Below are 24,971 nucleotides of genomic sequence, written 5' to 3'. Positions count from 1 at the left end.
TGTCCACCGACCATTGCCTGACTCATACCACTAGAAAGTGATGCAATAAGAGAGTTGCTGTTTTCCTTTTTTATTTGATGATTTTTTTCTGTTATCCAATATTATAGGACTTGATTTTACAGTTAAGCTCCTATAGATATACCACAAAAATGCAATCAAATTCAGTAGAGAATTTCATTCTAGTGTGTTTTGTATAAGTTATGTGTTGCACTTTTTTTTAAATTCTTTTTTAGTTCAAACAAGACTTGGAATGTAAGTGGCTACTAATGAGATTGTGTCTGTTCACATTAGATTTTAACTTTTGCAGATTAGTACAGTAAGGGAAACAGGAAACAGGGAATAAATTCCAAAGTCTAGCAAACCAAGAGAAGAAACCATGAGAGTAAAAGGCTTTCCGACATCTATGGACCTCAACAGTCAAAGGGTAGTATTTTGCTACTTGTTGGGTTAGTCAGGTGTATCTTCCTTGAGGGAGCAGAAGTGCTACAAGTTCATCGGAGTGTGACGTAATCAACCTGAGGGAGCAATTTCCCCTTATTAGGGAGCTTTAGATCTCCCCAGGGCCTGAGGAGGGCCGAATAACTATGCTAAGACCGTTTTAATCAATCCCGGGTAGCGACAGATATCCCGAGGAAATAGAGAATAAAAATATATAGTTTATTTCATTGTCAAAATAGATATTGTTTGGAAGTCAGAGAAATATATTTTGCATTTAAAATTGATGACAGGAACTTAGAACAATAACATAACACTTTCTGGCCTTAGAGAACTCGAAAGCCAGATGTCGGACTGACAGAGATGACCTTAGGGGGTCATGTTAATTTAATATATCTGTAAATCTCAGATCACAAAATTAGTGGATTGCACACCCGCAAAATCTGGGGTTTCCCGATTCCGTGGCGTGATCTGATTGGCGAAGGAGACTTCCAACCCCGACCATACACCACTATTAATACGAGTGTCCCGCGGAAATTAGCCAGTTTTGAAGCGGTTTCCGAAGGAGTGTGTGCGTGAAACTCGAAGTAAACCACTGTCCCCTTGGAAACGTGACTCCTCCTCCTCCTCCTCCTCCTCCTCCGCCCATCTGACGCTGTCTATAAAGAGATTTGAGACTTTGAAAACTTACTAAGAACTGAACGATATTTGTAAAAACATTGTACATAAGTTTGTGAAATAATTCTGTAGAGTAGAATTCACGTGTCTGTTTTTCTTTCTGCCTGCAGCTTCGATATTCACTTTCAGCATACAGGATTCAATGTAACAACCCCAGAGAAGGATCAGGCGATCCAAGCCAAGTTTCCAGACAAAAAGGGGTCCTAGCCGAGCTTCATCAGTGTGTGGTTACAGGAGCACATTCCATTAAAATACTTGTAAAACAGGCACAGGGATGCAACATTCCAGCAATGGAACAGAAGTTGGAGCTAACACAATAGATTTGAGATTCATTTCTGAATTTTGTCTAAGAGTGAGGGATAAGTGGTAGATGCACCAGCTCATATGTGGTAACAATACTCTATGCATGGGTGAGTTGTAAAGATATAGAATACTCTCTGATGTGAGTAATTTTCTAGTATGGTAGAGGGAGCCCATCTTCTTTGCAGCAACCTTGGTAATGTTCTCAATGTATGTTTTCCAATTCATGTTGCCTGTGAATTTTAAGCCGGGGAGTTTGAAATGTTGTTTTTATTTATGGTATATGCATTCAGAGACGACCATTAGGGTATTCATAGTAGAACATGCTTGCCTGAATCCATACTGTTAATCAGAAAGAAGTCTATCATTAACGAGGTGATGAAGGTATGTTGTTACTTTCATTGCAGTCTATTTAACTGAAGTTTAGAAAAAAATGAAAGGCTTTATGAGATGCCCTTTCTTACCTGTGTTCTAAGGCAGCAACGATGAATCCTTGTGAAGAGAGCTCCAAGCAGACTGTAGAGTATGTGGTACGGATCCCTCCAAGACCATGAGAAAACACAATGACAGGGAACTGGTCACAAATTTCTGAAGACAGCAATGGAGCATCCCAAAGAGCAGGCACATATACCTCACCTGGAAAATAGATTTAGATTTAGTTCTTGTAGCAACAGAGATGAAAACGAACATTTATCAGCTACAAGTGTATTGGATGTTTCACATGTAGGACAACCGTTTTCCAGAAAGAAAAGTATTTGTGTTTATAATGGCAGAGTTTTATAGTTAGGAACTGATTTGCATGCATAGAGACTTACTGGTTTTTAAAAAAGACGGATTAAAAGCAGGTGAATTTAGTTATTGCAGTACAATAACAAGTGTTGTTTCTCATTAGTTGTGAGTTAGTAACTTACGATTTAGATATTTCTTTAATTTTTTAACTACATAGCTTTTTATGGCAGAGATGAATCATGTCAGAGCCCCATCTACGGCTCAATCTGTGTTCAGGATTATCACATCCACCACCAGTAGTTAATCTCATTTTGAAACATTGGCTGTTCTTTGATTGACTTAGTTAGTTAATAATTTATTTCATTGAGATCAGCGGATTGTCTCACCGAAATAACTATAATGATGTGGCAGCCAAAGTTTCTGTCCTCCCACATCGCTAGTTGCAATAATGGATAACACAAAAAAAATCCAAAAACTCCCTAAAACTTGTTGATCATGTTCTTTGATGATTTTGTTCTCTTACAGAATTGTAGTAACATGCAAGGTTCTCATCACCATCTCTCTGTGAGTGCTGGAAAAATGAGAAAATAAAGCTTTGATAAAGGTGACCAAATGAAACTAACTCACCTCTGAAAAGAAAAGACTTTCCCCCTTCCATAACGTAACTTCTTCTGCATTTAACTATTTCTACTCTTAACTTCCAATGGATTTTCCCACCTTCTTACTAAATTTTAAACATATGTAAAAAATTATGATTTTAAGCTTATTTTACACATCCATATTTAAATATTGTCACAACTTTCCCAGTAATTTTTCACAACCATTTCTCGATTTATCCAGACGATCAAGGTTTTCAAGCCTATCTTGTATCTCCTAGGACAATGATTTTTGCTTTTGTTGATTTTGTTTTGATTATCTCGGGTAAAATAAAATATGGCGTCAGTTTAAGTGTAATTACACACATTGTTTGAGACTAAAAAAAAAATCAATCTAAAGGAATATTTTCTAAATACTCATCGGAAATGTAGACAAGAAGAGAGCAGACCTTCTAGTTCAACAACACATCTGAAAGAAATAAGGACGGTGAACTGTTGTGCAGAAGAAATGGAAATAGATATGGAAAAACTAGATTTATACACAGTCACTACACTTCAGATGCCACCAACTAACTAAGAAGTGAACACAGGAGCCTCATGCTCAGTAGTGAGCCTTAAAAAAAAAAAATCAAGAAAATTAGCCAAATTCAGGATCTAAAGGAAAGCCATGTAAAGTTAAAAGTATACACTGAAACCACATGGGACTACAGATGTGGAAGAAATGCAGGAAGAATTAAAGCATCGGCTACTTTAGCTGGTGTGAAAGGAAATGTACTGGCACTACTTGGGCGCAACTGGTTAAATAAAGTAAAGCTAGATTGGAGAGGCATGTTTCCTTTATATCAGGAAAATTCCCTTTCAAGGTTGGAAAAGCTTCTTACAGAATTTAAGTCAGTGTTTAATGAAGAAATGGGATGCTTAAAAAATTTTAAGGTGAAAATACCCATTGATAAGACAGTGAGTCACAAATTTTGACGGGCAAGACCAGTGCCTTACACCATAAAAGCAAATGTAGAGAAAGAGCTAGATTGCCTTAACTTTCTCCTCCCTAACATATTTGGGTTTTAGAATGAGTAAGGAAGGCACAGCGCCTCTTCCAGACAAGGTAGCTGCCATGACACAGGCACCTCAGCCTCCAGACATTACAGAATTAAAAGCCTACCTCAGGGCAGTTAACTATTATCACAGTCATTTACCGAATTAATTGATCATACTAGAACCACTTCAAAGCTTAATGGGGAAAGGTGCTTCATGGGTGTGGGTGTTGGACAAATAAGAGCCTTTGAAGAAACAAAGAAGATGCTGTGTTCTGCACCACTTTTAACTCATATTCTAGGGCAAGTAGATGCTTCTCCCTATGGACAAGGAGTTGTAATTGTTCATAAAATGGAAGATAGAAGAAACCAGTATGCTTCATTTCATGAATGCTGTCTGAAGCAGAACAGAACTATGCACACATTGAGAAGGAGATGTCCCTGGTTTTTGCGGTAAAAAAGTTACACCAATATTTGTTGGGAATAATTTTGCTTTGTTCACAGACCACAAGCCATTATTGAGGCTATTTGCTGATCACAAACTGATTCCTTCTTTTACTACAGCCCAGGTTTAATGCCTACAATTATAAGTTGGAGTATCATGTCGAGTTCCTCAATGGAAATGCAGATTTCCTCAATCATCTTCCAATCAATGCACAGGAACAAGATGCCACACCAAACAATAACACAATACACATGATGAGCTTGATTGATACTCTGTGGTGATAGTAAGAATTGAGATGAGAAGAGACCCTACTTTGAGTCGGGTGTACAAATACATCATGAATAGCAAGTGTGTTCCAGACATAGCAATGAAGTCCTATTTTAACACATGAACAGAGTTTACATGTGAAGATGGTGGGGTATTATAAGTAGGGTTGTAATTTCAGCCAGACAGTGAAAGTATTGCAGAAACTGCATCAGACACTTAGAGATTGTACAAATGAAGGCTCTTGTTCGCAGCTATGTGTGATGACCAAATCTAGATGTTGATATCGAGAAAACCAAAAAAGCTTGTGGAACCTGCATGCTTAATCAAAGTAACCCCAGCAAGGCTCCCATTCATTGCTGGGAATATCCAAGTTCGCCATGGAAAAGAGTATACAGAGTCCATTTTTGCGACACATGTTTTTGATAGTAGTGGATGCTCATTCAAAGTGGACAGAGTTGTACATACTGAAAATATCTTCTGCGATGGCCACAATTGAAAAAACGAGAGGAATCTTCACAATACATGGACTGCCGGTATTGGTCATGAGTGATAATGGTCCCTGCTTTACAAATCAAGAATTCAAAGCATACATGAATGCCAATGGAATTCAGCACATTTTCACAGCTCCTTACCGCCCGTCCTCAAATGGGCAAGCAGAGCGTAGTGTGTGTGCACACTCAAGGAAGCACTTAAAAGGATGGAAACAGATCACAAGACAACACTTGAAACCAAGGTTAACAGATTTTTATTCACCTATCGGATAACTCCCAACTCATCAACTGGGGTTTCTTCAGCTGAGCTGATGTTCAAATGGCAATTAAGAATGGTGTTTCATTTGGTAAAGCCAGACACTTACAAGGCTCTGGACATGAAAAATAAAATGGAGCAAAGTAATGGCACCACTTCATGAATTTAAAGTAGCCAATCATGTACGCTTACATAATTATGAATCTGCTCAACGATGGATTGAAGGTACCATTACCAGACAGTTGTAGAAAATGAATTTTGAAGTGGAGATCAGTGGAGAGATAGTAAGGAGACATGCAGACCAGCTTGTGAAACCCCCATCAATGCAGATGAATTGATACAAGCAGATACTGCTTCTGAAAAATTTCAGAATTTCAGTGAGCCTGAAGTTTCCTGCATACCTGAAGTTCTTGAGGAAAGTTTAGTACCTGAGAGCAGATATATAGATGAAGCTGCAGGGACTCCAACAGTGGTAGAAAAACCGCATCACCACCCACTCACAGGTCAGGGCGTATTTGGAGACCACTCATAAAATTGAACGATTATGTTTGTGCTTCCAAGTAAGATTGAAGAGATGTAGTCTATTGGGCAGAATTACTTCCTTTACACCATTAATTCTAATGGGACTAATTATGGCCCTTCATAACGAGAGGGCATAGCTGTTTTTCCAGTATTAAGTGTAAATAAAGGGAGTGTGGGAGGGACCATTTTGGTGCGATCTTAACCACCGCTTGTTTTGTTACAAAGTTAATTTTTTTTTTTTTTAATTACATTTTCACCCCAGACAAGACACATTGCCACTTTGATTTAGGGGACTACTATCAGGGACATAAGCTACAATGTAAGGAGTTGGGTAGCAAGATGTCAGTTCACATTACACTTGAACTTCTGCATATCAGTACAGTTGAGGAAGTAGGGACCCAGAAGGGAATTCCAAAGTCTAGCGGTTCTGGGGAAGAAACTACTGAAGTAAAAGGCTCTCTTACATCTAGGGATCTCTACTGTGAAGGGGTGGGATTTAGCTGCTTGTCAGGTTTGGTGGGGGTATTTATGTCGAGGGGGTACAAGTGCTTGAAGTTCGTCGGAACATTCACTGTTAATGTACTTGTAGAACAGGCAGAGGGATGCAATATTTCGTCGATGAGACAGAGGCTGAAGCTTAGGTGACAGTTCAGGACCTATTAGGTTGGCGACTCTTTTTTTAACCTTGTCTAGGAGCAAGAGACTAGTAGCAGATGCACCAGCCTAAATATGACAGCAATACTCCATACATGAGGGAATGGTTGCCTTATAGAGGCACAGGATACTTTCAGGCTTTAGTAGCTTTCTAGCACGGTAGAGAGAATCTACCTTCTTATTCAGTCTCGTGTTTTTATTCATGCTGCAGCAAGTACACATTAGGAATTGTATCGCAATCGGTAAAAATTAGTGCTTATTTTCCGGTGCCAAATCAATTCTTCTAATTGCTTATTTTTTGGTTTTAAACCCTTATTTTCCATTGTTGATACTAAAGATAAAATTAATTTTAAACAGCCAACAAAATTAAAATCTATAAATCACTTCAAAAGTGTATGTTTTATGTATGCATATAAAACATTGTTTTTTTTTAATGTAATCTGAAAAGAAAATAATCAAAATAAAACAACTCTACAACATATTAAAAGATTTTAAAAGGATCAGAATCTGTAATTGTATCAGAATCAGGACTTTAAAACAGAATTGGTAATTATATTGGAATCGTCTCCTCACTAATATATATCATATAATCACATTGACACACCAGTTTTCATTAGATCTTATTAGATAACCAAAGTAAGTTAAGCAACGTTGAGCCTGGTTAGTACCAGATAGGTGACCATTTGGTAATACTAGTACTGTATATAAAAGAATGCTCAAAAAAACTAATGTCATCATCTTCTTTAACGGGGATATACAAATGAGTTGAGACTGCTTGTTAATTTGATATTCCATGAAACGTTCTCCTTTGCAGGAACCTGGTTCAACCTATTTATGGTGAGTGTCACTTTGGTTCAGTTATCCTTGAGTGGCATTGGCCTTGGTAAGTAGTGACTCAATTAGTACTTTTTTAAAAGGAAAAGAAACATCCATCCGTCATGACCTGAAGATTTTTGAGATTCCTGTATCGTCCTCTGTATAAGTATCTACCACTTTTTCTTTACATGGCAATTGAAGCACAGTTGTGTTATTTTTTGCCAAATAAATTGAACTGAATCAAACTGAAAAATAAAAAAAAGGATTTCTCCTTTATAGAAACAGATAAACCCAGTCTCAAACATTAGTAAGAAAATAGAATTAAAAAATAATCATGATTATTATTTTGTGTCAAGGACCCCCAATACTTTATGAAATCAGATGTTAAATTTGAGTGCATTGACCTGTGTGAAAATTATCAATGAAGGCAACAGCTTTCAGGGGGCGGGCATAGTGCAAGGAGATAAAAGTATATAATAGATAGTATGATATGAATCAGCATATTACAACTTTTTGACATGCTGGATCGAAAGTTTTTGGTTTATGACAAGTGATTATTAAGATTAGATTTGAAAAGGGTCATTTTGTAACTGTCAGGAAAGAAATCTTGTAGCAACGTGTACCAAAAATGAAAAGTTCTTGGAAAGAAAATCTGTTCATGGAAATTTTGTTGTGCTGTGTTTGAGTATTGTTGGTATTCATAGAATCACTTTCACTCATGGATGTTGGAAACATTCATGTGATCCTTTCTGTGATTAACATATTTTAAAACAAATCATATCCAGCCACTTTACTATTTGGAGGTGAAGGAAATATGAATAGTTAACACAGTGTTGCAAGGTTGGCCTAAAGCACATGAAAGCCTGATCATTTGATTCTAGTTTATACTCTCAAGGGAAGGATGTTGCAAATATAGACTCCAAATCCGAGTGCTTACGGCAAAGAGGGAGATATCCATTCATGTTGAAGCTATTAGAGGGGATTGAGGAGTGTAGATTCTTGCAGCGTCTTAAGAATTTCTTCAATGCTTTTTTGGTTGATGCTTTTTGACTAGACAGAAAAAGTGCCTTAGCCATCTCAAGTATCTGCATTTGATTTGGAATATTCCAGGGTACCTGTTGGGTCTTGTCAGGTGTTGTTAATTTTCTATGGATGCAGTACACTTTATTGCTTAACTTGATAGTTAGAGTTCACAGTTCACCATAGAAAAGAAAATATGACTGCAAGAGTTGTGGCAAGTTAAATTTCTAGGATATCTACGAATCCAAAAGCTACACAAATTACTTCAAACACAACCTGAAAACAGAAACGACCCCGACTTCATTGAAAAGAACGCAACTGTCTTTGCGGAATTAATACAGTGTTTAGATGACCGAAGTCTATCACTGGTAATGAGAGAAGCCCTGGACGATGGCTGCAAAGCATTGAACATATTGAGAGAGCATTATTTATAGAAAGGAAAACCCAAAATTATTTCTTTATACAGTGAACTGACCTCTCTAAAACGAATGGAAGCTGAAACTATTACTGATTATATTATAAGAGCCGAAACGACTGCAAATTCTTTAAAAATGTCTGGTGAAGTTATAAGTGACAGTCTGTTAATTTCCATGGTCCTTAAGGGATTACCGAGTGAGTTCAAGCCATTTACATTTACCACTGTGATAACCCAGAAAGAAAAACCCATGACTTTTAGCCAATTCAAGGTAGCACTCAGAAGTTACGAAGAAACTGAAAAAATTATCACAGAAAAAAAACGAATCCACAAATATCATGAAATTTAAAAATACACACATAAAAACACCAAAATTAAATTATAGCCATGCCAGGAATAAAAACCGCAACTTTGCCAAAAACAATTTTTCTCCTAAGAAAAGTACAAAAATTATTTGCTATAATTGTGAACGACCTAATCACAAGAGTTTCCAATGTAGATACAGGACTCAAAATGGCGACTCCATTAAAAATGTGGAGAGCTCCATTAGCGAACATACATTTTTATTTTTGTGTACGTTTGATGCTTCAACAAACAATAATAATTTTCTTGTCGATTGTGGGGCCACGGCACATGTGATTACAAAGGAATCTTATTTTATCAATTTTGACCCCAACTTTAAGCCACAAAATCATTTTGTAGAACTAGCTCACGGGGGGAGTTGAGTAAATAATATTGTTTTGAAAAGAGGCAATGCGAAAATCTCGCTAAGGAACAATAAAGGTGAACTATGTTTCTTTATTCTAGAAAACGCTCTTCTAATCCCAAAATTTAAACAAAATATATTTTCTGTACAAGCTGCCACTAAACAAGGTGCAAATATAAACTTTAGCCCCAATAAATCAAAACTGGTATACCCAAATGGAACTGTATTCGACATTAAAGAAAATGGAAAACTATATTATTTAAATAGCGTAGTCCCATCAAAAACTGCCTGCCATGATCTACAGACATGGCATAAAATTCTTGGACATTGCAATATTCCTGATATCAAAAAGTTGCCGACTGTAGTTGATGAAATGAAAATACAAACATAAAAAAACTTCAATTGCGACATCTGTACACAAGGGAAAATGACAAACTATCAAAGCAAGATACCAGACAAGAAGGCCAAAAAAATCCTATCAACGGTGCATTGTGACTTGAACGGTCCCATGGAATCGATGGCCAGAGAACATTATAGGTATGTGTTGAATTTCGTAGATGACCATTCAGGTTTAATAATGGTTTACTTTTTAAAGAACAAATCTGATACCCTGCTAGCAACTAAAAAATATCTAGCTGACATGGTTCCCTATGGTGAAGTGTATTTGCTCTGACAACGGCACGGAATTCACCAATAAAGACTTTGAACTTTTACTAATTAACCATCATATCAGGCATGAAAAATCAGCTCCCAGATCGCCACACCAAAATGGGACTGCTGAAAGAGCGTGGCAGACACTTTTTGAAATGGCAAGATGCCTACTCATTGAATCAAAACTCCTCAAAAACCTCTGGATGTACGCACTTATGGCGGCAGCCTATATACGCAACAGGTGTTTTAACAAAACACTATCTAAAACTCCATATGAATCTTTCTGTGATAAAAAAACAAATTTAAGCAGAATGCATATATTTGGTTCAACTTGCTTCGCATATATAGATAAAAAGAGTAAATTGAATATTAATGCTGACGGAGGTATATTTCTTGGATACGATAAAAATAGTCCAGCCAATTTAGTATTTTTTCCAGAGAAAAATAAAATAAAAAGAATCCGATGTGTAAAATTCACAGACACGTTTAATTTTACAGACGAAACCCGTCATATGAAGAAGATGAAATTATATTCCCTCAAATAATTAAAACAAACGAAGACAATAAAAATGATGGAGACAAGAGTATCCATCATGGTGATGATGATGATGATGATGATGATGATGATGATGATGATGATGATGATGATGATGATAAAGGCAAAAGATATCCCAAAAGAAATAGAAAGCGACCCGATTTTTTTGTGGTCGACAATATAAAAGATTATCAAATCGACTATTGCTATTCAATGGAAAATGTGCCAAAAAACTTTAACGAAGCAATTAATTCAGAACATTGTGACGAATAGAAAATTGCCATGAAAAAAGAAATAGAGGCCTTAACCGAAAATGATACCTATATGGTAGTGCCTCTCCCAAAAGATAAACATGTTATTTCTACAAAATGGATCTTTACAAAAAAGACTACAGCATCAGGCGTAGAACAGTACAAAACTAGATTTGTTGCTAAAGAGTACTATCAGATTTACGGTATAGAATATTTTTCTACGTTTTCACCGACCACAAACCTAACGACAATCAGAATTTTACTGCAAATCGCATCGCAATATGACCTAAACATCCATCAAATGGACGTAAAAAATGCTTATTTGAATGCCCAATAGACTGTGAAATTTATATTCCCCCTCCAGAGGGATTTATAATGAAAAATAAAAATAACGTGTGGTGACTTAACAAGTCATTATATGGTCTAAAGTAGAGTGCTCAGTGTTGGAATACAGTATTTCATGATTATATTATTAAACAACAATTCAGACAATGCGCTGTAGACCCCTGTTTATATACACAACACAAAGACGATAAACTACTGATTTTGGTTTTGTGGGTCGATAATATTTTAATCGCATCAAATTGTGACATAATGTTAACTGATGTTAAGAACAAATTAAATAAAAGATTCAAAATGACCGATCTTGACAAAATATCCTGGTTTTTGGGGATAGAATTTACTCAAAGCAAAGGACTTGTTACGATGAATCAATCGAGATACATCAACAAAATACTATTAAAATTTGGAATGGGAGAGTGCAAGAAACACTCTACACCGGTCGAAAATGATATTAATAAAAACATACACACAGAATATGAAATAATAAATGATAAGCAATACTGCAAAATTATAAGTAGTCTTGTATACTTAATGACTGCGACCAGACCCGGCATATGCTATACAGTAACAAAACTGTCACAAAAATTATCACGACCAACAATGAAGGATTTAAACAGAGCTATTTAAAAGGAACTAAAGAACAGAAGTTAGTATTTAGAAAATCAAGAAATCCCCTAAAATTAGAAGGGATTTCAGATTCAGATTGGGGAAACGACGAAGATCGAAAAAGTATATCTGGATATTGTTTCAGACTCTCAGAAAATGGGCCTATTGTTTCATGGAAATCTAAAAAGCAACAGATTGTATTTCTCTCTATGTGTGAAGCAGAATTTATCGTGATCACACACGACCCAGGAAGCACTCTGCCTTAAAAATATCCTAAAGACTATTTTAGAGCCAGAATTAACTAAAAGACCCGTTGTAATTAATTGTGATAATCAAGCCAGTATAGTCTTAGCACAGAACACGATAATCAACCAAAGATCTAAGCATATATATATAAAATACCATTTCATAAAAAACGAGGTGAAAAATGAATCCATTATTTTGAATTACATATCATCAGAACAAAATATCGCTGATGTATTCACGAAACCCGCAACAAGAATAAAGTTAAAGCGTTTTTTCTCAAAACTTGTTGGGGGATTCGACTGAATAATTTTTTTTTTTTTTACGACCCTGCATGTACATAAATTCCTATAGATATCAAAAAAAAAAAATTAGTTCTGGACAAGGCGTTAAACTGTATCCATTTTATTTGTATTAACACTTTAACCTACTAATACGTAACTAATACTTTTGCTGAAACAAAAACAAAAAAAAAAAAATTTTTTTAAAAGTCACTTTTTTAAAAACCTCTTCTTTGTAATTTTACTTTTCGACAAAATACTTTTTGCATGCTTATTTTAAGGCACGCAGAAATTACAATTGACTTTTATTTATTTTTTTGTGCACATTAGTTTTTTTCTTATTTTTCAAAAATGTCCTATTTTTTGCATTGTTTTAATTAACAACAAAAAAACCCAAACAAAACAAAACAAAAACTCTTTAAACGGGTACATATTGCATGTATGTTTATTTTTATGTATATTTATTTATATGTATGCATTTTTTCTTTTCTTTTACAAAACTGCATAATCAAATTTAAGAAATGGCTTCTTTTTCACATACCCACCTTCCATTTCTTTTATTTCTCTTCTCTGTACACATATATATCCGTTTTGACATTTGAACACAATTAAAAATGGCGTCTTTTTACATGCTAAAATTTTAAGATCCAAATGATTTCTAATTTTTGTTATGTATAATTGAATATAAAAAAATATATATATATATATATATATATATATATATATATATATATTTATTTTTGAGCAGAACAAACACAAGGGACTTCCCCATTATAAAAAAAAATAGGGGGATGTTGCAATATTTTTGATTCGGGGTATGATCCCACACAGTTGGGCGATTCACGTTCTGCTACCAGATATTGCTCCATAAATATTAAACCTTTTCTGTAGCAATTTCGCATGTTTTTTCCGTCTCGACACAGTAAGAATATTTTGCTCTGTGGAACTGTTTACTGCAAACCAGTCACCTCTCAGGACATGTGTGTAACAACGAACCATCGGAAACTGTTCTGTATACTGCAAACCAGTCACCTCTCAAGACTTGTTTAGAACAACGAACCATCAGAAACTGTTCTGAAACTAAACATGGCTTACACTTCTAGATAAACCAAATATGATAATCACATAAGTATTAACTATTCAACTTTTGCAAATCTCTCATGCATTCATGTCATTGTTGCCAACACTATCAACGTTCTCATCATATTAGGATGACAGAACTCGATCAAGGGAAGCTAACTCGTTTTCTATTTCTGGTATAGTCACATTAATTTGCTGTTCAGATACCTTGTTAAAATACATCTTCCAATTCTAATAGCTCCTTTCCAAAAACTGCAAGCTCATAGAACTCTTCCTGCTAACTCAGACTCTAGAAGTCAACCTATTTTTAAATTATTGTTTGTGTTCTAATATTCTTTTCTATTAAAACATTTTAACATAATTGATTTTATCTGTAAATATCTATTTCACTATGATAACATTCTATTTTTAAAAATATTATAATGATCATAATAATCATCGACTAGCAAATCTTTCGGCATTGCCCTATTAATATCTAATATATCCTCAAGTGGCTTTTGGGCCTTGATAAATGATAAAAAAAACTTAGATGAATAGGCATCTTTTGTTTTTCCATTAATCATCTTTTATTTTTTTTAGCTTCATGCTTTGTCTTTGGGCATAATCTTTTATAAGGCATTAATAGCTATATGCCGACATCCACATTCATAACACATTTTATGATTTCAATTCAATACCATTTCATTTTTTTTAAAGATAAATTGAATTACACGTTGTTTTTTCATTCACCAGATGTGTACAAATTCTTCACACTCATGGCTTCATCACCGCTACCATCGGCGTTGTGAATCCAGGTTGTTTTTGTTCGTTAAGAAAACTCACTCCAAACAAGATTGTTTAATTTTTAACAAGATTTATTTAAAACAGATTAAAACAGAGTTAAAGAAACAACATAAAGAAATAAAAATAAAACAACATAGAAGAATTTACCTGCAAACCAGTCAAAGACCCGATTGAAAAATGAAGAATTTTCTTTTCTCATATAATTCATATAACCATCTCGATAACGCTGTTTTGGCAACCATTTCGGCCATCGTGGACAATGGCTTTTCTCCTATCAAAGAAAAATAAATAAATAAAAAGAACATTGATATATAATGTTTCTGAATTTTTGAGATGAGGACTGATTATTTGTATTATTTGGAATTTTGGGACTACTGTTCTCATCTTAAATGTTATTTTCAAAACGTTTCACTCGATGTAACCTCCGACGTTCTTCAGCGGTATCTTATTGAAGTCTGAAATCTTTCTGTCAAACTTAGAAATCTGCACAGAATTTCAAACAGAACTCTTTATTTATTCCGTAGGATAACATGTTCTCATTTCATCAGCTATGACTGGGCATAAATCCTAAGTAATTTACTATTGCATTTTGAGTTTCACCTGCACTAAAGATTGGACCTTCAGCTTCCAAAAGAGTAACTTACGATTAAATTTTTGCCAATTACTTTACCTATAACAGTAGAATGCTAGGATACAGCATTAAAAATTAGTAACAAAATACAGTACAGTATATAACACATATGTATATAATAAAATATAAATACCGTATCCTAGGGCCACCATATCCCGGGGTTCTACTGTGCATCACTGATCCTTGTGAATAACTTAAGATTTCTACTCAGTGATGGCTGATGGAATGACAGCATGCAAACCCCATGGGTTAAATAAAAGGTTCCATTTTAAATTTTGTGCAGATTCCCAATTTTACAGAAAGATACCAGAATTCAGCAAGATACACTTGAAGAAGATCGGAGGTTACATCGACCGAAACGTTGTGAAAATAACACTCAAGATGAGAACAGTAGTCTAAAGAATCCATATAATACGAACAGATATATTAATAAATTAACATTCGTTATCTACATAATTACCCACCTACCAACTATATTACCTATCTATGTAATGTTGTAAAGAAAAAAAAACAAATAAACACATTGATTCTGAAATAAATAAACTCGAAACTCACTTGGGGTAGATAGCATATGTTGGCATAGATTAAACACTCAGGGTAGCATAACAACAGAAGAACAAACATCTCTAACCATCCAAACTAGCAACAACATCCTTTGACTGTAGAAGTGCTTAGATGTAATTGTAAAAGTCTTTAGATGCTATAAGATTTCCTACATTAATTGTTTCTTTTCTCAGACCACTTGCCTTTAGAATTCCATCCCTACTCCAAACTCTATTGACATGCAGAAATTTACATATAATGTGAACAAACATCCTACTGCTAAATTTCCTATCTAGGTTTTCACCAATCACAGTAATTCCTTTAGACTTCATTGACAATATGTCTTGATTAGGACAAAGTTAACAATTGGAGGTTGCACTACACAGACTAAATTATAATTTTTCTCATTTGGAACATTCTAAGAAACATTAATCTCTCAGTTAGTATTGTGGTATGGTCCCTGAATTTGGTAGAGGCTATTTTGGATGAGGATAGCATCTTTGGGGATAACCAAGAACCACCTACATCTATATATATAAAAGACAAAACAGCTGCACATGTTTTTGTATGTCCCGCAAAGGCTTTCTTCGCCGCAGTTCCCGGGGGGGGGGGACTATGTTTTAAAACTTTTTATATACTTCCTAAATTATAATATCTACGATTTGTGAAGGGACGTCATCTCTAAATTTATATTTATTTTGATCGACTTTTATAAAATTCATGTTATTCCTTCCTTTCGTGTGTTTGTTTGGCTTTTTTGTATAAAAGCGAAACTAAATCGAAAGCAAAGACGTCCAGAAGGTAATTAGCTTTGATCAATGTGGAGAAAATCCCTCATATCAGACAATTGCTATTCATTTGGACACTCCCTTTTTGTGGGGTGCTGGTTTTCCCCAACATCGTGGGGGAAACAAATAAATGATACAGCAGAAAGCTGAACTGACTTTTTCATTGACATTGGTAAATTTAAATGCTTTTCACTTCCTACGGCTTCATAGGATTGTGGTAAAAGTTCACATTTTCTTTCACTTTCTTTTTCCACCTTCTCGTCACAGGTTCAAAACACTTTTTGTTTTTTTTCTTTTACACCCACAAACACCCGGGCAACGCTGGGTACCCCCGCTAGTTTAATATAAATAAAAGCTGTGTTTTATCATAGGAATGAAATAAAACATATTGATATGGGCATGCATATAAAATGGAAAAAAAAACATTAAACAATGAGAGAATAGAAAGGTCACAAAGTAGCAAGTGCTATCTAAAACATAAACAGGATTTTGTAAATGGAAAATGGAAGGAAAACGAAATTTTATAACAAAACATTTTCATACAAGAGATAAGAATATAAAAGTTGCTTTAAATCATTTATATAAACATGTGTTTGGCGAAGAAATTTGGGTTTGTAGTCACAAGTCAAAATGTTCATAGTGTGAATAAAATGCATATGTAAGCAATATACCTGTGTGAGTATGTGGCAGTATGGCATTGTGTATGTGTGGTTTACCTTGTTCTTGTTAGTATGGGTGAGTTAGCAGTATTTTTTTTCTGTTTGCCTGACTCTTGCTAGTGTGTAAGAATGTGTGTTCAAAATGAAAAATGCTGGTATGCGAATCATTGAGTTTTTTCTGTCTTGTCACCCCAGGTTCCAAAGGGTATGGTAGTAGTGGGAGGCGGTTGGTAAAGAGAATCTGTTCTTGAGTTTCTGTTCAAGGTGCACCAACTTGGCTGTTTGTTTTATAGAAATTTATAATTTCGAGTCAGCTTACTATTTTCACATAGACGTGTTACATTTTGGAACTTGAAACGATTTTCATTGGTTGGAAAACATTTTGAGTTTACACGTTCCTGTGAAACTTAGTTGCTTTAGGAAGTGAGGAAGGACTCCAAATGAAGCAGAGAAAGAAAGGGGGGTAAGCAATTAGAACCATCTGCTTTATAGCAACTAATTCACTATTAATTCTTTGATCTAGTTATCTTAACAAACTGTTTATTTGTCATCAATAAAGCTAAATATATTTATGCATGGATTGACTTTGTTATTTGCTTTTGATATTGCTTTTCTCTTTCTCTCATATATATATATATATATATATATATATATATATATATATATAAAAGTTACAATAAGTTTACTAAGGTAATCAAAATGGTAAACTTAAAATATATTATAAATATTAAAGAGTTAATATTTACAAGCTGACCTAATTATTAACGCTAATTTTCGCGCTTCTTGTCTGGGTCAGTTTGACCTTGCTTTTCAAATTTAAACCTTCACCGCTTTTCGGGTTGTGTGTCTTTTTTTTTTTTTTTTTTTTTTTTTTTTTTAAACCTTAATTTTTTTTATTCATCCAGCCTTGACAGACATGTTTTTAAATATTCTCTCCAGTGCTTTTCTTTTAATGATTTGGAATTCATTCCATTTGCGCTTTTTTCCAAGGAACTCTGCCTTTTGGATTATTTTGGACCATTTGGAATTTACCCATTGGATTGAAATTTTAAATTCGACCGTTTTGGATTTTACCATTTTTGGATTTTTACCCTTCACCGGACTATCCATTCATGTGAAATCTTTTTATCATTTTTCTTTTGCCTCCTGTTCCCCTTACCTCACCCTTTTTTTATCCAAGTAAGATCTGTGACTTACTTGTAGTTTCATTAAATACTTTTATATGCAAAATCCGATCCTGCATTTTGCTAATTCCTGCCCTCTGATGAGAAGGAGAGTATTTCTTCGAAACTCCGCGGATTAAGGACTATCCACTTATCTTGTGTTTCCTTTTTTAAAATTAAATATGTTTTTAACTCTTTTTCAAGATGTCTTTTAACATGTTTTATTAATCATTTGTTCATATATATATATATATATATATATATATATATTATAATAGAAAAATCATCTTGAAAATTAAATCACATTTTTTAAAAACAAACATTAAAAATCTGTAAAGAAGGTATACAGAATTTTTAATTATTTGACAAGGAGTACAGATAAACTTGAAAGACCTTATTCCACGGAGTTTCGAAAAATGCAATTCTTCTCATCAGAGGAAAGAGGTTTGCAAATTATACAATAAATTTTGCAGATTAATGCATTAAAAGAAGCAACAAAAATGAATTGAATCATATTTGCATTAAAAAAGTTTTTAACGTTGAAAATTTATGAAAGTTCATAATGATTCTGAAAGCAGAAACAAGGAAAAAAGTAAAAATATAAAAGGATGGAAGTCACTGAAGACAAAGCACGAATTCACATGATATAAAGAGCTAAAAAAAATGAAAGCTGATTAATGCAAAATCAGAAAATGTCTATTGATCTATGTTTTTGTTTTTTGGGGTTTTTGTTTTTTTTACTAAGAAGAAGAGAAAAATATACGTCCCTTGAAAAGGAGCTATTGAAATAGGAAGATGTATCAAAACAAGGTACCTGAACAGCAAATTAACGAAAACTACAAGTTAAATAAATCAGGGTCCCTACTTTTTTATAACAAAAATAATATAATAAAAGGGCTATAACAACAGCATATTCTTTTCCTTGTTTTGATTCTCAGGTATATATCCATTGATATCTTATATATTTTTATATAGAGGGATGTGGTTCTCGGTTGATTAATTGTGTCTAACTGTATCGGATACATACTCGAGAATCAAAACAATGAAAAGAATATTCTGTTGTCACAACCCTAGTCATCACACATGAGAAGTGACAAAGATGGACTTGAGGGAAACATGGATAAATAAAGACCTGACCAGAGATAAGATTGTTTGGAAATCAATTTTTTTTAAATCCCCCCCCCCGACATGCCAGTATGTAAAACAGACATTAAACCGAATATAAAGATGACAATTTAACTGACAAGCCATTCTTCTCATCACTCTTTAACCTTTAGTGATTTTTAGTCTTGATAAGGGCTGACTAAAGAAGTGACTTCTTTAATAAGAAAAGAAATTTACATAAATTCCTTGAACAATAACAGAATTTGCATTTTATGTCAATTACTTACTCCCCTAAAAGTATATATATATATATATATACTGTGTGTGCAAAATCAAGACTTCAAGACAAGGTGTTGATGGCAACAAAAAGTGTATTTCATTTTACGTTACAATTGTTTCAATGTCCAGTTCGACAATTTCAAGCATTATATCGTTTGAAAATTTTCAAAAACCAGCATGAATAGAAAGAAATTCAAAAAATGCTACATTGCCAAAAGTGTGCTTATTCATAAAGTCTGAAGAAATGCCGTTTTTTTTTTAATTTTCAAACGATATAATGCTGGAAATTGTGGAACTGGACATTGAAACAATTGTAACGTAAAATGAAATACACTTTTTGTTGCGATCAACACCTTGTCTTGAAGTCTTGATTTTGCATACACAGTATATTAATGCTCAATTATGAAATGTGATAATTTTGTAGCTTAATCCCTAAGTCAACCATTTTTGGCTTAAAACCGTGTGTGTGTGTGTGTGTGTGTGTGTGTGTGTGTGTGTGTGTGTGTGTGTGTGTGTGTGTGTGTGTGTGTGTGTGTGTGTGTGTGTGTGTGTGTGTCTGGTTACGAATAGGCTCCTATATGGTTGACTATTATAGAAAACTGATCACATATAATGATAGAAGATGTATCGAGACATGGGAATGGGTATGTTTGATCTGGCATAATGATGATTCATTAAAATTGTGGTGTCTGCGTACGCGCCTGGTTCACAAAGTATGGAAATAAAAAATTTTAAAATTAAAAAAAAAACGTTTACAAGTGTTTTTGATATAGATGTACATAATAATACTTTGATAAGTATGTTTTAACTTAAATAGGGATAGTATAATAAAATTGTGGGGTCTGCGTTCGCGCCCGGCCTCCATAGAATGGAAATAGGCACAAACTTTAATAAAGACTTTTCATATCTATCTGCGTTCTGCGTATGTATACTTTGGTAATTATGTTTCAGTTTGAAGAAATATGGTATAATAAAATTATGAAGTGTTCGCTCACGCCTGACCTCCATAGAATGTAAATATGTCAAAAAGTTTAACAAGGTTTTTTAATATAGATCCACAGAATATTGTGAAAAGTGTTTCAGTGTGAACAGGTATGATATAATAAATTATGGGGTTTATCTATTTTATTTTTAATTTCATCATATTTTGCTTTGGTTTTGATACCCCCAAATTCGAAGCTATCTCTTTACAACCCTTCCTTTTTATAACCTATCATACTTTCATAAGTCAGAGTCCATTTTCTGTAGGCTGTTTTTGAACCCAGTCAACGACGGGTACTTTTGCTTGTATATATATATATATATATATATATATATATATATATACGCTCACTCTTCTCAATCTATACTCCCACCCTCACTAATCTATATCCCAATTCCCTTGATCTATACCTACACCCTCACTGATCTTCAATGTTATCGATAGACCTGGCCAGAGATAAAATTGTTTGGAAGTCATTTTTTAAAGCCCTCCAATCAATGCCAGCATGTAAAACAGATATTAAATCGAACATGGTAATCATTATTTAACCGACAATCCATCTCTTATTACTCCTTATCCTTGAGTAGCTTTTACCCTTGATAAGTGGTGGTTTATTAGTAAGAGAGCAAAAAAAACCCAAAGATTTACATAAATTCCTTGAACAACGATATAATTTTCATTTTATGTCAAACACTTGCTCCCCTTAAAGTTTATATATTTTTTATTTATATACTTTCACTTTCCTCAACTTATAACCACACTCATCTATACTCTCTCTATTCTCCTCGATCTATACCCACATCCTCGCTGATCTTTATCTCCAGTGTTACCCATAGTTAACCTTAAAGAGTTTAAATACTGCTATCTACGAATGCCGTATAATTGAGTAATTTGTAATGACAGCCAATGCAAATTTCAAGAATTGCTAGCCTTTTAATGTCAACCAAAACAGCAAAGAGAAAGATCGTCAAATTACAATGAGACTTTGAATTGCGTAAATCTTTAAAAGTCACAAAGGCTTTGACCATCCCAGGCCTCAATTTCAGATTGGTGCAATCTACACTTATTTGCAAAAGAACATTACAACTACATATAACAATGTTCTCATCTTGAGTGTCATTTCCACGTTTCACTCAATGTAACTTCCAACCTTCTTCAGGTGTATCTTGTCAAACTTGGGAATCTTTCTGTTGGACTCGGGGAATTTTGAACAGAACTCTTTATTAAATCCACGGGGAGTAGCATGTTCTCATTTCATCAGTCATGACTAGATCGAAGTCTTAAGTAATTCACAATTGCACTTTTGAGTGTCGCCCACACTGAGGATCAAAATTTTAACCTCCAGAAGAGTGTAGCTCACAACTAAATTCTACCAAGTACCTTATCCATTATGCCACACGTCTGAAGGCTACCCTCATGGAATAAATAAAGGGTTTTGTTCAAAATTCTACGCATATTTTCAAGTCTGACAGAAAGATACCCGAGTTCGACGATACATCTGAAGAAGGTCAGAGGTTACATTGATGAGAACAGTAGTTTGAAAAATCTAAATGATACGAATCCTGTTGCTTATCGCCTTTTCAATCAGAAAAAGTAACAGTTTATCAGTGATGGCTCCAACTGCTTCATAAAAGCCTGTACAATACTTCTTGCCTTAGGGAATGCTATATTTCTTGTATATTTCATTGTCATGATTTCTTTTTCTTTTTCAAAATAATTACATGACCTTGAAAAAAAAAAAAAAATGGATGATCTCCATCACAATTTCACCATTTTTTGTCCCTTTGACACTCATTCTAAACGTGGGATGGATCTCTTTCACCACATTTACAGCAAATGCAAATTCTTTTAACAAAGCTTCTTTCCTAGAACTATCCACATGTGGAACTGTGTTCCACTGGCCTGTTTTCCAGCTTACTACAACATGGTTAGTGTTGGGACGACTAATCGGAATTGAAATCGGGAATCGGAAAAATCAGAACTTTTAGGGGAATCAGAAAAATTAGTATCTATTTTCCGATGCCAAAAACGATTCTTTTAACTGTCTCTTTTTATTTAATTTTGTTAAACGCAAAATCTTTCACTGCTGGTTTTAGTGATAAAATAATAAAGATTTATTGATTTTTAATCAATAATAAAACTAAAATCTATAGATCATCCTTTACAAGTGTATTCTTTTACGATTGAGAAAATATCTGCACATTTAACATGTGTTTTTTACAATAACTGTAATTCAGGAATTAGGAAAAATATTGGAATCGTTCCATCACTAAACATGGTTGTTTTCAAGTCCAATGTAAACAAGTTCTTGTTTAGTCGTCCCCTGAAATAATCAAATGCTACCCATTTTCCACCACCACTGATCATTATGCTGTTGTTTGGAAAGGTTTCCTTTGGTTGAAAATTCTTTGATTTAACACTTTCATGCTAAAATTTGTTAGCTTTAGGAAATAACAAAAGGAGCGTATTGAAATGAACCAGAAAAAAAAATTAAACATTTTTTAGTATTTGTTCAAATTGCATCTCAATGCCTAAGCTCCCACTGATTATCCTCCAGAAATTTAATTACAATACATCTTGAGAAATCGTTAGTTTTATTGCTGTTGCTTTTATTTATTTATTTATTTTTTTTTGCCATTTGTGTTACTTTTTTATTAGAGAAGTTCTTCATACATGCATGTCGGGTGTTTATGCATGCTTATCTAATGCCATCACTTCTATTCATCATTGCGATTTCTATAAAAAACAAGTGAAGCATGCATGGTCCCCCATAAGTGCACACAAGGTATAAAAAAAAATGACTAAGTTCAGCATTTGACCCCCCCCCCCCGCATTTAGCTCTAAAGGTCCCAAGGGGGCGTCAAATCCTGATGAAAATGAACAAACGGTGCAGTTTTAGGCCTTATCATATGTAAATTTGAGTTCTGCACCATACAAAAAAAAGAAACAACTAAGTCCATCATTTGCCTCCCTACCATTTAGCCCCAAAAGTCGCCAAGGCCTTAACATATTTAAATGTGAGTTCAGCACCATGCAAAACTGCTAAATAGACATACATAGACAATTTTGGACAAATATGGTAATATACTCCCCAAAATGGAGTGTTTTTATTAGCCCTAAAAGAGCCCCTGGGGCACACGAAAGAGTTATTGCGGAGTATAAACAAACAAAATTATATAGAAATCAGTTACAACTTTTCAGAAAGTTTTATAAAAATCCAAGTAATCAAGTTATTTTAATAAGCATAAAAGTGTCAATTTTAACCCGAAAAGCACCCCTAGGGTGTGGGGAGGGGAGGGTACCTAAGTTTTCCCGAAAAATCCATTCTGTTACTTTTTTACTCATATCATGTTTAACGTTTGTGCAAAAAATTTTTTAAATCCAGGACATAGTTATTGAGAAAAGTACGAACGGACGAGGGTGAATTTACAGGTCCACCATCCTTTTATCAAGGGACCAAAAAATTAACAGAATGTCTAGCTGTTGGATTAAGATTGTTACATTTTCAAGAACAAAATAAAGTCTTTATACATGTATGTTGGGTTTATACATGATCTATTACCTTCACATCAGATTGTTGCCTAAGTTCCTGCCGTTTTCATAAAAAACTTTGTTCTCAAACATGTTTTGATATTTGGCAAAGTGCTATATATCATTATAAAGCATGTATTCTGTTCTACAAGATAACGGTCATCGTTTTTTGGTAATTTTTTCTTGTTCTTTTAGAACCATCAAATGGATTGTCAAGTAGATAAAAAAAATCACATTTTCGGCACCTCCCTATTTTCGCCTTTAACCGAGATCAAAAAGCAAGTGAAGTGGTCAAGGATATTTGTGCCGTATATGAAGAAAACGCTATAGCTGAGAGAATTGTTTGAGATTGGTTTACCAGATTCAAACGCGGTAATTTTGACCTCAATGATGCTCCTTGTTCTGGAAAACCAATCAAGATACACGAAGACCAACTCATGATTCTTTTGAAGGAAGATGGCCATCAGACATGTAGAGAATTGGGTGAAAAGATGACGTGTGATCTTACAACAATTTCACGCCACCTTCAGTCGATGGGATTCACACAAAAACTTGGAGTTTGGGCTCCACACGAACTTACTTTTGCTGTTAAACTTCTTTGATTTTCTTAAAAAAAAAAATTGGCAGGAACTTATGCAACAAACTAATAGTTGCTTCTTTTTATTGGCACTGCTTCGTCTGTCGTTGCTATAGAATAACTTTTTTTTACACAGCAGGTAATACAATGAGATGCTCACTGAGGTTTTCAAGGTTTCATTTTGGAGAAAATTGACTGAGGAGAGAGAGAGAGAGAGAGAAAGAGAGAGAGTAATATTCTAATCATTTATTTTTTTTTAACTTCCTATCTTAACTGAAATGAGTGACGCACACTGACAGAAACTGAAGATGCAGAATATTTGTGCGGAGTTTGGACAATGCACCAGTTCACAACACCATCCTACTCACAGACTATTTGACCAAGATGAGCATGAAGACAGTTCCTCACCCTCCCTGCATATATACCTTATTCCCTGTGACTTTTGGTTAAACCCCCAAGCTCAAGGAAAACATTAGAAGCTGTCGTTATGAGACAATTGAGGAGATGAAAGAGGCTGTGACGAAGGTCATTGACACGTTCACACAAGAGGACTTCCATGGGGCCTCCCAGAAATTGTT

The 24,971-nt window shown here is 34.4% G+C and overlaps 1 protein-coding gene across 1 annotated transcript in view; it reads right to left on the bottom strand.

The window, feature by feature from the left end:
* Positions 1-24,971, bottom strand: part of LOC145279758 (platelet-activating factor acetylhydrolase-like) — an 83,145-nt gene that overhangs the window by 33,873 nt on the left and 24,301 nt on the right. Inside the window, exons 3-4 of the mRNA XM_080131065.1 lie at positions 14,284-14,407; positions 1,878-2,049 (exon numbers count right to left, since the gene is read on the bottom strand). Coding sequence (XP_079987191.1) covers positions 1,878-2,049; positions 14,284-14,407 — 296 coding nt within the window. The remainder of the gene's footprint in view (positions 1-1,877; positions 2,050-14,283; positions 14,408-24,971) is intronic.

This window comes from Euprymna scolopes, chromosome 7, assembly GCF_053919585.1.
Source record: "Euprymna scolopes isolate OS-2025 chromosome 7, ASM5391958v1, whole genome shotgun sequence".
NCBI lineage: Eukaryota > Metazoa > Mollusca > Cephalopoda > Sepiida > Sepiolidae > Euprymna > Euprymna scolopes.
This window is presented reverse-complemented; position numbering and strand designations above follow the sequence as displayed.